Genomic DNA, 16,899 nt, shown 5'->3' with positions numbered 1-16,899 from the left:
AGCGGCTGGGCCCGTGAGCCATGGCCGCTGAGCCTGCGTGTCCGGAGCCTGTGCTCTGCAACGGGAGAGGCCACAGCAGTGAGAGGCCCGCGTACCGCAAAAAGATAAATAAATAAAAATAAAGTGGGGTTGGATAACTGAGTCACGTTGCTGTGCAGCAGAGATTGACACAGCATTGTAAATCAGCTAGACTTCAACTTAAAAAAGAAAAAAAGCTGGCGTGGGGGAATTTATTCTGTCTTAGAATTATTGAAAACGCCAGACACCTTACATCAAAAAAATAAATCTGACCCATCAACTGGATGACTAGATAAATAAAATACGGCCTCTCCACGTGATGGAGTGTTATTTGGCCTCCTAAAGGAACGCAGCTCTGACACGTGTTCCCACGTGGAGGAGCCTCGAAGACACTCCACTAAGTGAGAGAAGCCAGACATGAAAGGACACATAAGATTCCACTTATATGAAATATTCAGAATAGATAAATCAGTAGAGACAGAAAGTAGATTAGCGGTGTCCAGGGGCTGGGGCCGGGTAATGCTTGTGGGGACGTGAACATTGACTGCTCAGGTGAACGGGGACAGGGTTTTGGGGGTGACGAAAATGTTCTAAACTGGTGATATTTGTACAATGCTGTGAAATATATTTAAAAGCCATTTAATTGTATAGTTTAAATGGGTGAATTATCTCTCTCTCTCTCTATATATATAGTTATATAAATAATATGTGAATAATTTCCGTAACACGATATATAGATTTGAGTCATTTAGATATTATATAGAGTTTATTTTATAGCTGCTAAGAGCTCACATGCTGAAGTTACTTATTAGACTGGTCAAATACCATAAATAATTGTAAGTTCTTTTTTTTTTTTTAACAAAAGGTATCTGTAGAAGTGCTGAGAAACTCGTAGGTACAAGGCTTACCCTTGTATCTCTGTATATTTTATTATCAAATTAAATGCATATCATTTAGCAGACAGCAAGGAGGGGACACCTGGGTGGCCCCCGGGCCCAGAAGGAGCTCCCATCCAGCCCCCTGGAACCCCACCTCTTGTGTATGTCCCCCCTGGCTCAGCTACAGCGTTGTTGGGGCATTTCAAACGTGTATTGTTCTGTGCACACAATTTCAGAAGAACTTTCTCCTTATAGAACGTGACAGTTGGGAGGTTCATCCAGGTTGATTTGTGTCGCTCTAGTTCATTAGCTGGAACTACAGTTCAGGATTCTGGGTGGACCAGGGCTGCTTTTTCCACCTTCCACTGATGGATAATTAGGTAGTTTTCTCTTTTTCTCAAGTACAGCAGAGCTGCCGTGAACTGTCTCCTGAGTCCTCAGGCACAAGAACGGGAGTATCTCCAGGGCGGGAGTGGCATTCCTAGGTTGTAGGTACGCACGCTTCAGCTCCACCATGGATTCCAGAATTGGTCGCCCAGGGGCTGGCCCAGCTACCTCTGCCGAGGCAGCGCAGGGAAGCTCTCTTTCCCCACCCTTGGCCGATATGGGGTCACAGAGCTCCATAACCCCTGTAACAAGCGTGGAGAAGTCTCTGGAAGATATTGGGAGGAAACTGGTGGCCACAAGGCAGGATGCTGACACCGGCACAGCCCGTAACAGCTGGAAGGGGCCTTGCGAGCAGATGCTCCAGTGCCTAAGTTTCAAAGGCTGGGGGACTGAGGGAAAGATTGCTGCTGGCCTCACCTACCCAAGGCCCCTGCTTGGGAAGTGCCCCTGTGCAGTGAGTGCCCTGTTATTACAAATAGACCCCAGGTCCCTTTGTGGTGCACAGTTTCTGTTTGCTGATTTCTGACACTGTCAGCGTTAAGAGAGGGACAGATCTCAGGGGCTGGCCTGGAGGTGCCAGGAGGGAGCAGAGATTGGCAATGGCAATAGACTATTTTTAAAGGTCTTGATATATAGTGCCGGAAAAGCATCCTTTGGAAAGTGGACAGTTAAACTGTGTTTGTTTTAATACCATTACAGAAATTGCGCATACCCGTCAAAAAGTTAAAAACAATATATAGAAGTGCGTAAGCTTTGTTTTAAGTCTGCCCCCTTCCTCTCTGCTCTCAGCCTTCCTTCCTCTGCTCCCCCCCGGATAGGACCATGGACGGCTGTCCACGCTATCTTCTAGGAAGCTTTTTACCCAGTAAACTACTGGGAAAGTGCACACGATCTTGTGTTCTTTTACAAGTTTCTTCGTAGTTCTTGACTCCTGTGTTTTTTTGACCAGGGACCGATTTTGTGGAAGACAACTTTTCCACGGATGGGGGTGGGAAGCAGTGGAGGGGAGATGGTTCAGGCAGGAATGTGAGCGATGGGGAATGGCAGATGAAGCTTCGCTCGCTCGCCCACCACTCATCTCCTGCTGTGGGTTCCTGTTAGGCCACGGACCGGCCCCGGGGTTGGGGACCCCTGCGTTAAGCGAAGGACAGGCGCTGTGCCAGGAGCTCGTGCTCTAGGGCTGCCTGTCGGCAGGACACTGATGACGGTGTCTTCCTCCTGTTAGGATCTAAACACCCGCCATGGGTTCCAAACTTAGGTTGAATCCTGTGCCAGCAGCGTCACGTGCTCTCTCTGCTCTGTGTAATTCTTGAGAAGGGAAGAACCGTAGCAGAGTCTGAGGACTCCGAAGGTGTCCAAGGAATGCAGACAGGAGATTCAATGACATCCCCCTCCCCTTTCCACGCTCCCTCCGGAGTGTCAGGGTCTGTGTTTCTCACCCCTCTGACTCAGTCCTGACAAGGGACGTGTGGATGACGTTTGAGGTAACGAAAGGGATGACTCTGGGGTCTGGTGTCTAGTCACGTCTTCGATCAAGTCGATGAGGATGGGCTTCTGGTCTCCCTCTGTGAGCATCTTCCCAGCTTGGGTTTGGTCTTGAGTCTCCCGGCACGACCCTCGCAGAACAGAACCGGGTCTCCCCTGCCTTCCAGTTGCCATATGCTCAGACTTTTTCCTGCAGCCCCCGAAGACCCCCGTGTGCCAGAGCAGCTCCCTTTGCAAGTACCTGGCTCCTCGGCAAGCCCCCCGCCCCCCGTCCTGCACAGAGAGTGGGGTCTTGCATAGCTTAGAGCATCTGAGTCACCCTGCAGGACCCGTGGGAGACGCACAGTCCACACCCTGCAGCTGTGGCTGAACTGGGGGCTTCTGAGCAGTTTACTCATGACTCTTCTGACACCAACTGTGTGCGATTTTTCTTGCAAGCAACGAGCAGTCCTCCAGTTCTCAGGACGCCAACAGGGTGTCCTACAATTCAACTCGATTCTGGCACTAAGTACCCACACAGCACAGACCCTACAGGTTAAGGGCTCAGCCCAAGACTGCCCCTCCCTTGAGACGCCAACCCCAAGTCTGGGCCTCCTGTACCCACCAACTGGCTATAAAGCGGCAGGTTCCCACAGCCCCTTCCAAATGCTTGATCGTTTGCTAGAACAGCTCACAGAACTCGGGAAAGCACTTTACTTACTATTATCAGTGTCTAATAAAGGACGTGGCTCAGGAACGGCCAAATGGCAGGTACCTGGGACAGGGAAGGGAGAAGGGGTGGGGAGCTTCCACACTCTCCACGTGTGCCGCCCTCCCAGGACCAGAAGCTCTCCGAACCCCATTGTTTAGGGGTTTTCTGGAGGTTCCATTACGGAGGCATGGCTGATTAAATCACAGGCATGGGTGTGTCCCCTCTCTAGTTGCCATCCCCTCCCCTGAAGTCCAGGTGGCAAAGCTGCTACCCTCTAACCACGCATTGGTCTTTCTGGCCCCCAGTCTCCATCCTGATGTTATCTAGCTCCCCCCCACCCCGCCCCGCAACCACCAGTCATCTCCTTAGTATACAAAAGACATTCGAGATTCCTCGGGCTTTAGGAGCTGTGTGCCAGGAACTGAGGACAAAGACGAGATATTTATCCCAAGAGGCAAGCCGTGCCGGGGCAGGGGCATTTTTCCGAAGGAGTTCTCCCCGTGCAGGGCAGGACGCCCGTGCTCGTGTGGACGGGCATCCTTTCAGGTGGCGACTGGAGGCACCCCTGGGTCTCCAGGGCTCATGGTCTGCAGACACACGCTCAGCTTAGCCGGGTGGCAGACCCAGCAAGGGCTCGGTACCAAGAGGCATTCTCGGTGGGACACTTCTTGCGGAGGAGAGCATTGCCCTTCACCTTCTCTCCGGGGCTCTCTGTGTCCTCCCTTCCAGTCTCAACACGCCCCCAGTCCATTTCTCTCTCCCAGACTGTAATTGCGCTCTTACACGAGAGTGTAAGCTATGTTCTCTTTCCTCATGTCCTAGGAGAGGTTTGCTCCAGAACGTTTGACCCAGAAGGAGCAGACTCAATTTTTCAAGTGGCCTGAGAGCAGCTCTTCCTTCTTGGGTGCAGCCGTAACCCCTCTAGGGCAGATGCATGGGTTCGGAAGCTTTGTGAAGGCGTGAGGTCTACAAGGGCAGCGTGGGAGCTCTCCAAACGTGAATCAGGGTTAGGAGTGTTGTGCTGGGACAGGCACTCGCTGCAAAGGCCACACATGTACTTAGCAAGCGTGGCGAGTGTCCCTGTGAACAGGATGTATATGTGGACGGCTTGCCAGGCAAAGCAGGGGTCGCCTGCTGCTGGGGGACGGCAGTGACGCTGGCCTTCTCGGTGTGAGGCCCTCACTGAGCCACAGGCTTTGTGTCTGTAGAGGATGAATCCCTCCCTGGCCCCGGCCTGTGCAGCACCTGCAGGGCCCCTGCCACGTGGTAGCTCTGATGCCGTCGGGCAATAAGGGCCGTGTCCGTCCTCATTAGTGCCCACAGCTCTTCTCTGCCCAAGGAAGCATTGTGCCCATTGTACGGAGGAGGAAACTGAGGCCAAGAGAGGCTGGGGCACTCGGGCAAGGGAACTAAGAGCTGCTGAATAACAGAGGCTGGAACGGAACCCGAGTCGGCCTCCAGAAACCAACCCCAGCCGCCATACACCATGAACAGCCCTGTTCCTATTATTCTTTACATGTTTATCATTATCATTTCACTTAAGCTCCCACCCAGCCCCACCAGGAAAGAGACGGCAAAAATGGGAAAAAAGGAACTGAAAGGCACTAACCAACCCTTGCTTCCGTAAAACCATGGCAACAAACAGACCTCGGGCAGCTGCATGGAATTTCCCCCGGAATCTCATTCCACAGGGTCTGTCGGGGAACCCCGCAGCCGCCACTGGGATGAATTGTATATTGTGAACACATGGGTTTTTTCTACCTAAGGCTGTTACACATTCGTATACTAAAATATACCCTGGGAGCTTCTGGGCACCCCTGTGCTCTTTGCAGACCTTGGTGGACCCCTTACTTTGCAAGGGTAGAGCACGCAAAGTTGTAGTTGCAAATAGGAAATTTGGTTGACTCTTGTTTGACTTTGCATGTCTTGAAATTCCAGGTACCCCATTAGCCTGGTATTTATGCCAAAATACTAACCGGTTGTGAAATTGTTTTGAAGCCAGGTCTTTCCAAGGGCAGGTGCAAAATTTCTCATTGGAGGCCCCGCCCTTTGAGATGTGAATGGGAGCAGTGTCTCTGGGAGGGCCACCTGTTTGTTTGGATAAAGGCATGTGGAATTCCGGGCTGAGTCAGCCCTCAGGTACTTGGCCTGGTGAAGACCAGGTAAAAGGACCCTCGGGTAAGCTGGGCTTTTGTTTGTGAGTTGGAACACATCAAGCAGCAGCGGCATTACGTGGAGGTGTGACCAAGTGCCTTCCTTTTAAAGGAAGTGTCCCGTATATGTCTTTTAATGCATAGAGTCCACGGAGGAGAACAGCACATTCTTGGATTCTTAGGCCAAGGAATGCTCCCATTAAACCACATGATGTAGTAACAATACCTTCTGGTCGTGTACTATTACAGAAAAGCCTCGTTCTGTTTAAAGTATCCCAACAAGAGAAGGGATGGAGGGTGTAGTTGGGGGTGGGGTATCAGAGCCCGTGTGGTCCAAGGCACACCCCTCGAGGGGACGAAATACAGCATCTACCCAGCATTCCTTGGGGTTGGCTGCCATCTTGTTTCCAGCATTTTTCACCTGGGTCCACTGGGAGAGTCCTTCTAGAGATACACCTTCACTCAGGTATTGTGAACAAGCGGGCAAGTAGGGTTAACTTTATAGATGTTCTGAGAATAGTCAGCTCTGACGCAGTTTACTTTTTAAATTGAGTCTGTTCCAGAGTAGAAGTAATATTTTCTATCAGGCTCGTGCCATCGTAAAGAATACTTACAGGGCCAAGACTGGGTTGCAGAGTTGGGCGAGAAATCTGACTGGGAACTCTGAAGGGTTAGCGAAGGGTCTTTACTTCCATTTTTATTTTGGAGTTCTTTCCCACACGATGTCACAGAGCGTGATTGAAGTGAAATATATTGGGTGACATAAACCTTTTAGGTCCTTTTTCTCAGCTGTATTCCTGATTCTTTTGGAGACAAAAGTAATTAAACTATTTCCAGTTCTCTAGAGTGTTCTCAGAGGAGGAGCTGAGGCAATCGTACAAGAGGCTTAATTGAAAAGGAAAGTGGAAAAGTGTGGTGACATTGACGGATATCTGAGGACGTTCTTGTTGGCAGGCAATAGCAAAACCTGGGACTACCTAGGCCTGGAATTCTTTAGGCCCCTGTCTAAACAAAGGAATATAGTTTGAAGATAAGACCGATTTGCATAGGTATGTGACTGAGTTTAAGGTCTGGAGGCTAGAGAGAAAAAAAAACCTTGACTGATGGCCTCCCTGCCGTTATAACGAAACGTGCCCACTTTCACCGGCTGCCTCCCCTCTTGACCCTTGGGGGTATACCAGGGACCCTGACCCTTCACCTGTCAGTGCAGCTGCTCCTTGGGCTAAAGACTTGCACCTTTGAAACCCTCCCCATGTGGAGCCCACCCCCCATGAAAGGCTCTTGTATGTAGAGAGGAGGGAGGAAGGGGGTTTATCTGAATACACGGTTCAGCCTTCTGTTGTGTGATTATTTTTATTTTTTTTTTTTGCGGTACGCGGGCCTCTCACTGTTGTGGCCCCTCCCGTTGCGGAGCACAGGCTCCGGATGCGCAGGCCCAGCGGTCATGGCTCACGGGCCCAGCCGCTCCACGGCATGTGGGATCTTCCTGGACTGGGGCACGAACCCGCGTCCCCTGCATCGGCAGGCGGACTCCCGACCACTGCGCCGCCAGGGAAGCCCCTGTTGTGTGACTTTTGAAATGGTTTGTGTAATCGAGGATCTCTTTGCTTTGCTTTGGGAAAAGAATCTCAAGGATAAAGCAGGTGGATTTGTGGCTGGCTGCTCTCAAGGGAACTCGCTTCTGTGTGTCCAGATCTTGGCTTTGTGGAGTCCTGCTTCAGGGCCTCCACCATGGAAGCTAGATATTGCTTCAGTTTAACTTGAAAAATCCAGTACCGATATCAGACTGCTTCGGGGGGAGGCCCACACAGGAAAGGTTTGACAGCCATATTTAAACAGCCCTGTGTCGTTGGGGTGCCCCAAGGAGCTGACCTGTAAACTTCAGAAGGGAGCCCATGAACACGACTGTGTTGGGGCAGGGAGACTCTAGGGTCAAGACCAGGGTCTCTACCCGCTCGTCCATATGTAGGTAGACGTCAACCCTGGACGCTCTGGCACTAGCCGGCAGGGTCTGCTTGACCTGGCGTCAGGTGACTCTGCCTTCTGCTGTTCCAAGAGGGGACCCCTTGGGGGTGCAGACGGCCTCGCCGCTGTTTGCCTGGGTGAGAGAATTTAATCCCCGTTGTGGATGACACCTTAATGCACTAAAAGAAGATTACTTATTTTTAAAGCCTGCTTTCCATTTTGTTCTCATCCATTTGGCAAATGGGACATTATTACTCTCAGAGAGGCAGGGGCAGAGCCTGGCCCTGGACACGAATTTGGCCTAATGGTCATATCCCTCCAGCTGGACCCCTAGGAACACTGGTGGCATTTTGTTTGGCCGTATCAAAACTGATCAGGTTGTTGATGTGATTAGTTTTTCCAGCTGAATATACTAAAGAGAGGCCAAGCAATGGTCGGTTTATATGACAGGTGTTATTTAGAGGGTCAGAAAGCCATAGGGCCAGGGAAGACCCTCCAGGGGGGTCTCTGTGAAAGGGCGTTCAGACCCTTCGATGTCCCATTTTTAGTGACTCCACTTACTTTCCTGATGTGACTTGAATGGTAATTGTGACCTTTGGAGGCTTGCATTCTAGAAGTTTTAAAGTCTTTTAAAATCTTTGTTGGACTATTTGTTTATTTGCTTTTAACCAGGTGCTTGGGCTATCTGTGTATCGGGAATGGAGCAGTGGGGTAGCTTTTTGTAGAACTGGGTACAAACGGAAACCAAACTCTTTCTTGAGTCAGGGCGCTAAGGAAGCTGTCAGTGTTCTCGGTAACATTCTAATTCGCTTAGTGTAGACGTTTCCAAAGAAGAAGTCAACCAGTCCCTGTCTGGTTTTTAATTTTAAGCAGTGAGACAAAGAACAGAGAGTCGTGTCACTTGTGTGTATAACTCATCTGGCAACAAAATCCATTCCTTCTGGGACTTCCCTGGCGGTCCAGTGGTTAAGACTCCGCGCTCCCAATGCAGGGGGCCCAGGTTCTATCTCTGGTCGGGGAACTAAGATCCCGCATGCCACGTGGCTCGGCCAAAAACAAGTTCCTTCTAAAAGGGTTGTTTATAGAGCATTTATTTTTAAAACGAATACATGACATTTCTTATACAAACATTTTTTTGTGCCACCCTCCGATGAGCTCTGGAGATGCAATAACATGATGAAGATGTAGAAATAACCCACATAAATCAGTCCTCTGAGAGGGACTTGACAAGAACGGATGAAAATAAGGGTGGTGCGGTTTTCTGCCAGTATTTGGAAAAGGCAAGATTTCCTTTTTCTAACCCTGCTCTGTCAAGAGCATTTATAGTGGACACTGGAAATGGGCCCCTGCAGGCGGCCTGGTATGGTACAGCTCAGGTTCTTGTTGGAGGGGCGGGTGGGCCCCGAGCGGAGAGGGTTAGCCAGGGATCAGCAGGGGGACATGTTTTTAGTCTGAACTTTGTGAAACAGCAGTTATCCTGACAAAGTACATGTTTTGACAGTCTTCCTACTTGGTATTTTAGGTTCTAAATCCACCAGAGAATTAAAAGAATTTTTCCTTCCTTCCCAAGTGACACCATCCAATATGGGGTCAGCAGTTCCCTGGGGAACGTGGAATCCATCCCGCCGTACCCTCAGCCTCTGCCAACCCGGCTTTGGCCGGACGCACGGGCCGCCTACTGGACCCCCTCCACCCTCTCCCACTGCCCTTGCTCCCTCTGCCTTTGCACACCTGGCACCTGGCCTTCTGGTCCTCCCACGCTGGGCTTGCTTGGCATCTTTGCCAGGAGGGTGGCCGACCCCTCGTTCTGGAAGGTCTGCTCCAGTAGGGGGACTCTGTGACAGAAACGCGGTACTTCTCTGTGCGGTAGCAGCGTTCACACTCATCCCTCTAAAATGCTTTGAGATTTATGTCAGGAATATGGTCAGGTTTATTCCTGATGTAATTATTTTGTCTCGTAGGTCTTTAAATGAGCTCATTTTACAACTTTTTTTTTTTTTTTTTTTTTTGCGGTACGCGGTCCTCTCACTGCTGTGGCCTCTCCCGTTGCGGAGCACAGGCTCCGGACGCGCAGGCTCAGCGGCCATGGCTCACGGGCCCAGCCGCTCCGCGGCATGTGGGATCTTCCCAGACCGGGGCACGAACCCGTGTCCCGTGCATCGGCAGGCGGACTCTCAACCACTGCGCCACCAGGGAAGCCCTGAGCTCATTTTATAATTCTATTTTTGTTAAGGCTATATCATTTTGTAACTGTTTAATATTTCATTCGTTCTTTGAATTATCCCTGCATCTTTGAAAACCACAATAGGTTAAAATTTATTAACATAGAAACAATTTCTTGCGTTCTGGGTACGTTTTTAATTTTTTCCTTGTAACATCCATAACAAGTTTTCTTTTTAAGGCCCATTTTTAGTGAGAGACGGTGGCTAATGGCGTTCACTCCATGTGAATGTGGAACTGTCTGGGCAAGTTAAAATCGGCTGCGTGGAGAAATAGAGCGAAGCCATGTTTAAAGAAAAAGATCTTTATGAGTGGAAAGATCCTAACTAGCTTTGGGCAAGCCAGAGTTAGCTTCCAGGAATCCACCAGGAAGAAGAGATCTGAAATACTGTTTCTAGTTTTCAAATGACTGCATAGTAGAAAAGGTGTGAATCTGGGTATTCATCCATTTTTGAAACTCTGAATTCTTGTCCTTGCTGATTTATAGAGTCCAGATTATTTTGTACAGTGAAATGAAGATGGGTGAGGTGCAAGCTCTCCTCTCTCTTGCGTAAAGTTCCGTTGTTTTATGGCCCCTTCTCTAGGTGGTGTTTTGTCATGTCGTGGGCGAGACCATCCAGTTCCTGGTCAGCGTGGGGCTACCCTCGTCCGAGGACACGGGGCGCCCGCTCTACAGTGTGCGGCTCTCCCCGCTTCATCTACAGGTAAAGTTGGGGAGACTGAGCGAGTCCTAGGAAAACAGTTCTCATAAACCTGCAGGGTGAGAGGGTGCAATCAGACGTGCATGCTCCTGTTTTCATTAATTACTGTTCATTTCATAAGTTTCGAACTGTCACCTTCCATATTGTCTCTGTAGGAAATAAAGTGTGTGTGAAATAGGTGTATGTATACACACACACACACATATATACACACATAGATATATACACACACACACATATATACACACACACATATGTACACGTATATATAACGAATTCAGAGTCTCCCAACCATCCAGTACGGGAGATATGGTATTTTTCAAGGCGCTGAAGCATATCAAGGGTGTGTCGACTGTTAGATTAAGGAAAATGTCATCTGAGAGAAGGCAGGTGGTTCTATTTCAGGATCAAGTACTAGACCTCAGAAGTCTCCTGCAGCTTGGAAAACAGCTTGGGGCTGGACTTGGCATTCCTCCTTTTAGTGTTCGAAAAAGTCAGCTTTAAAAGACCCTTATTATTTTTATATGTTAAAGGATGAGTACTACCATTGTTTTTTGGATAATAGACATTATTATAATAATTGTATTAGACTTACATAATTATAACTTTTATGATTGATACATTTATATATTGTATCTGTAACATTAATAATTATACATAAAGCAATTATAAATAGAGACATATGTAATAATTATAATAGACCTATTAGTGAAACTTACAGATGCCTAAACCATCAGATAGCTGTGCATGTCGCACACACAGGAGCAGGAGTTCACGGAAGCTCTTGTGTAGCCGGTGTGTAAAAATTGTGAATTTCTGAGTCTGCGTCGGGGGTCTCTGCTGATGCAGGCCGTTCCCTCTCCTCTGTCCTTGTGCTTGACTGCTAATTTGGGGGACAAGCGCAAATCATTCAGGGTTCTCAACCACAGGGGAAGATTATATTCCATTTGCTTTGCTTAAAAGACATGGTTTGAAACAACCAGAGCAAGCACAAAAATTTCTAGCTCCCTAAATGGCTTTTCTCTGAAACCCAGCCTCCCCAGCCCTACCCTGGTAACATGCCCTTTCCGAGAGTCGAAGAGGTTAAGTTGACCTCGTGGACTTGTCAGATGTTAAAGCCCTGCTGCTCCCCCCACTTAGTTTTTTGGACAATGTGATCAGAAGATTATTTTAAAGTCTGGGACACACGTACCCAGCATGACACACGTTTCAGGATGGGGTGAGTCCAGCAAGGACCACAAACATTCACTGAGGAAACATAGTTTCTGAGATACTGTTTATGTGCCCTCTTCGGCAGCTCAGATACAGGTAACACAATTGTATCTTTGATCTCTTACCAGAGTTTAAAAGCAGCCTGTGGATTACCTCTCAGAGCAGGGGCAGCTGCTAGAGGTTGGTGAATTATTAATGCTCATGGCAGGAGGCATCCCGTCCTCCGCTGTTCTTCAGATAAAAGATGCATAGAGACGAGCGGCTAACCCCTCTCCCCGACCTGGTGGGAGCGACTCAGGGACTGTGGCAATGAAATTAAAGTGCACTTTTTTTTTTTTTTTTTTTGCGGTACACGGGCCTCTCACTGTTGTGGCCTCTCCCGTTGGGGAGCGCAGGCTCAGCGGCCATGGCTCACGGGCCCAGCTGCTCCGCGACATGTGGTATCTTCCCGGACCGGGGCACGAACCCGTGTCCCCTGCATCGGCAGGTGGACTCCCAACCACTGCGCCACCAGGGAAGCCCTAAAGTGCACTTTTGCGAGAGTCACCCAGAATTATAGGGCAAGGGAAGCATCATTTCTCTTACCTCATGCTAGTTGCTAGTGTGAGGGAGAGTTCTGAGTACTACGAAAACAAGTCTAAAGCCATTCTCTCCTTCCCTTTCCCTGGGTGGTGGGGCAGAGGCGTGGAGGTGGGAAGGGTCAAATTTTGGCTTTCGAATGAGTCTCCAGCTGAAGGAGGAGGATGGCGTATCAGTTTGCTCTAGCTGCTCAAACAAGTCACCATAATCTTAGCTGAAAACAGCACACGTTTATCATGTCACCATTCTGGAGGTCTGATGTCCAACACAGGCTAAAATCCTGGTGTTGGTGGGCTGCCTTCCTTTCTGGAAGCTCTTGGGGGAGAATCTGTCTCCTTGCTCACCCGTCATCAGCAGGATTCCGCTGCTTATGGTTGCAGGACTGCGGGTCGAATTCCTTGCTGGCTGTCAGCTAAGGGCAAGGTCCCAGGTTCGAGAGGCAACCTCATTCCTGGGTTCCTGGCATCCTTCTCTGTCTTCCAGTCACGTCTCCCTGGCATGCTCGTGTGTCTTCCTCTTCCACTTTTAAGGGCCCCTATGCTTCCCCAGGGATCACTGGGTTAATGCAGGGTTGTCACCACACCCCAAGGTCCTTACCCTAATCACACCTGTAGAGTCCCTTTTGCCATGTGAGGTAATATATCCAGAGGTTCCGAGGATTGGGGTGAGGACATCTTTGGGGGGGCAGGCGTTATTCTCCCACAACAGATGGGTAGGGCCGGAAGGGGCATCGGGAGAGATCAGAGTCCAAGTGGAGGTTGTGTAGTGGCCCCGGCAAGAGAGGATAAGAATGCTGACGGCTCAGTACACAAGCCTCGGGGGCTGTGTCAGCATGTGGGGCTGGACAAGGCGTCCGGCTCCCTTCTCTTTGTCCCCCCGGCTCCATTATGCCTTGGTGGTGCTCGCAGAAGAGAGCTGCAAGGCAGAGGGCTGGTCATCGAGAGGCTGCAGGGTTTCCATGGCACCTGGCCTTTAGCCCCGACCCTGACGTTCCTCTCCAAGTGACAGGCTGGGGCAGAGGAAGGCGCCGGGGAGGGCGGGGTGGGCTACACAACAGGGAAAGGGAGGTCAGGGGATTTGGGACCCTCCTTTCCATTTTGAAAGCACACCGTCTGCCAAGGAGGTGATAACAGTCTAAGAAAACAAATGAACACACAGACACATTTTGAGGCTCCAGTGAAGAGAGCAGTCCTCCAATAATCTTTTTTTTTCTTCTTTAATAGCTGGAGCTCCACATGAAGGAGAAGAGAGAAGACATTCAGGTCAAGTGGTCCTTCATCAGCGCGCCAGAGATGGCCATTACGGTCCAGCCCAAAGCGCCGGGGGAGGTCAGTCCGTGAGTGTTTGTGATTCCTGCCTCGTGTACGCGCAAACATCGCACGTTATGACCACCTGCCCTGGGAGACGGGGCCTCTGATTAATGCGTGTCTGATGTGTGATCCCGGGGAATGCACAGGGCAGTGATGGGGCAGCGTTGGTGGGCGGGGTGGGGGGTAGGGGAGGTGGGGAGGGCCTTCCGTGGACTTAATGCCAGCTCTCGCCTGGGCTGCACCTGCAATCACCTGGCAGCTTTTAAAAATCCTGAAGCCTGCCCTGCCCCCAGGCAGGTTTAATTGGACCGGGGATTTTTTAAAGCGCTTGTGTGCAGTGGTTGAAAACCACAGCAGTGACGGAACCTAGGTTTTCCTCACCGCTCTATCGCACCTGACCCTCAGATGCTTCCTTCACTGTGAGGGCGCTCGACTCACCTACAGCTCAGCCTGAGTCCAAAGCCTGGCTTCCAAGGCCACCACCTCCTTTCTCCCCACAGCTTTTGCATAGCTGTGTCTCAAGTCTGAAGGTGATCTCCCCGCTTCCTGTGGTCCTGGGGGTGTGAGGAAGTGAATTTGGGAGAAGGAGGGGCCTGCCGAGTCACATGGGTGCTGTCACTTTCAGTTGCTGGAAAGATCGTGGAAAATTTAATAATTTGTCCATAAATAGTATAACTGTTTGAGCCTTGATGTAGGTGTAGGCAGTTTGTTTTTAAGACTAAGAAGTTTGACTTGTAATTCTTTTCCCTTGCATACGTCAGAAGTGGAATTGTTGGCCTGACCGTTTAGTTGTACAAAGTTCGCGTGTTAAGTGTTTCCCTAGTCACTGCTTTATTTTCTCTTTCTCCTTCCCGCCCACGTTTGCATCTGCTTTCCCCCACCTGGCACTGCTTTTTCAGGCCTACAGTGCACACAGAACGGTTCTGTGAACGGCTCCCCTGCCACCTCTGACATCAGACTTCCTAAGTTCAAGATTGCTCTGCTGGTCTTCATAGCAGAGTGTATCCCGCCGAGGGGGTACTGAGTTCTGTGTTCAAAAACTACTCACGTTAAGTGTTTTCCTCTGTGTGGTTATGTTACCAACCGGATGTGAGTTCATGTAAGCAGATGTCAGCATTTGCTTCTGTTAGTACCGTTTCAGGTTTTGTCCCCCATCGTTGTTGATTTACATAGTTTTTGAACGTGCAGAATATTAACATAGTTCAAAAGTCAAAATTACATGAACTGTTGTTCATGAACTCCACCCCATCCATGCCCTGCTCTCTGCTCGCTTGTTTCTTTCGTTTTCGTTTACCCATCCTAGGTTTCTTTTTGCAAAACGGACCTTATTCCCCCATTCTCACCCACTCAGTGGCATGCTGTGCGCACTCTTCACACCTTGCTCCCCACAAGGCCCTGTACGTTTCTCTGCCAACCATGGGCTCCCCATATTAACGAGAAGCGTGACTTTCCCAATGAAGTAATCCTGTGGGATTAAACAGCCCCTTGGAGCTGGGTCCTGTGGGCTTAGTAACCCCTTGGAGCTGGGTCCTGTGGACTTAGTAACCCCTTGGACCCCTGATGGTTGAGATGGCATGGGGGCAGGGGGACAACTATAAAGGAAGGTCGCCAAGTCAGCTGCTCTGTGGATCTAAAATGTGATGGTCTCTGAGCACCCCAGAACCCATCTTTCCCCCTTGGTTTCCTCCTCTGTCAAGTGAGGAGAAATGTGCGGGTTAAAAAAGATAGAAATAGATAAACCAAGTGCAGTACATCCATAAATGGACTATTATTCAGTCGTTAAAAAGATTGGAGTACTAATATGTGCTAGATTAGGAATGAACCTTGAAAACATTGTGCTCAGTAACAGAAGCCAGACATAAATGACCATGTCACATGATCCCATTTCTATGAAATACCCAGAATACACAAATCCATGAAGACGCAAAGCAGATTAGTGGCTGTCAGGGGCTGTCGTGGGGAGGATTGGGGAGTGACTGCTAATGAGTAAAGGGTTTACTTTGGAGGTGATGGAAATATTTTGGAACTAGATAGAGGTGATAGTTTTACAACACCGTGTATGTACGTACTAAACACCACTGAAATGCATACCTTAAAATGGTTACATTTATGTTATGTGAATTCACCTCAGTTTAAAAATAAGGGTATCAAGAACCTATTGCAATAAGAGAAAGATGATGGCGGAGCGGTTCTCAGTGCAGACCCTGGGGCCTTAGTGCCTGGGCTTAACTCTCAGCTCTGCCACTTATGAGCTGCGAGACCCCACACACGCTAATTAATTTCTCTGTGCCTCAGTTTCCTCATCTGTAAAATGGGGACGATGATTTTCAACGTGGTTGTGGGGATTAAACTAGTTAATATGTGTAAGTGTGTAGCATCGGGCCTGACACATCCTAAGAGTGACGTAAGTGTGAGCCATTTTGATTATTAGTAGTTTAGAGATCCTGGCAGAGAGTAGATTTTCAGTAAATGGCAGATTTGGCCTAAGTTTGCTGTAACAAGGCCTGGCCAGCTGGTTGTCCTTGGGACACCACAGACCAATTTCTGAAATCACTTCCAGCCCTGCAAGTTGGAAGATTTTTCAATAGGTCTGTGGTCCTGGTGGAAATCAAGTCCTGCCAGTGTCCATCCCCCTGCGCAGGGGGTGCTGGAGCCCCACAGTGGGGACATTTACGCCAGAAGTGACGAGGGACACAGAGGGCCCTGGAGCCGTCAATGGCAGAGCCAGAATCGTGGCCAGGGTGGCCGAGCACCGGCACTCACCACACTGCAGCCGCTCTCCTGAAACCACGGAACGATGGCGTGGATGGCAGCAGGGCTGGCAGGGCTCGACATTTTCTTTTAGCAGGTGTCCAGCCAGATCCAGTTTTTAAGCGTTCAAAACAAAAGCTATTATATTTAAATAAGGCTTTTAACTGAGATTTTAAAAAATAGATCCTCCTTGCTTAAAAATTGAGAGATAAGATATGCAGAAAAGTGCATATATTGTAAGTGCGCAGCTGATTGAAGCTTCCACACACTGACCATTCATGAGTGCCCAGCGCCCAGCACCACAAACAGAGCAGGGTCAGCTCCCCAGAAAACCCCCTCTACCCGCTTCCACTCACTACCTGCAGCCCCTACAAAGGGTAACCATGCTCCTGACTTCTAACAGGTATGACTTATCTATGCTTGCAGCTAATAATTACCTCAAACCCAGCAGCGTGAAACAACACACATTTACCTCATAGTATCTGTCAGTCAGTCCAGGCTTAACTGGGTCCCCTGCTCGGGGTCTCATGGGCTGTCATCATGGTCTGG

At 49.5% G+C, this 16,899-nt stretch overlaps 1 protein-coding gene across 2 annotated transcripts in view; it reads left to right on the top strand.

The window, feature by feature from the left end:
• The window catches only part of C2CD2 (C2 calcium dependent domain containing 2), a 63,898-nt gene that overhangs the window by 16,597 nt on the left and 30,402 nt on the right, over nt 1-16,899 (top strand). For both annotated transcript variants that reach the window (XM_079923003.1, XM_079923004.1), the window contains exons 3-4: nt 10,382-10,501; nt 13,513-13,617. In XM_079923003.1, coding sequence (XP_079779129.1) covers nt 10,382-10,501; nt 13,513-13,617 — 225 coding nt within the window. The remainder of the gene's footprint in view (nt 1-10,381; nt 10,502-13,512; nt 13,618-16,899) is intronic.

Source organism: Stenella coeruleoalba (assembly GCF_951394435.1).
Source record: "Stenella coeruleoalba genome assembly, chromosome: 5".
Taxonomy (NCBI): domain Eukaryota; kingdom Metazoa; phylum Chordata; class Mammalia; order Artiodactyla; family Delphinidae; genus Stenella; species Stenella coeruleoalba.
This window is presented reverse-complemented; position numbering and strand designations above follow the sequence as displayed.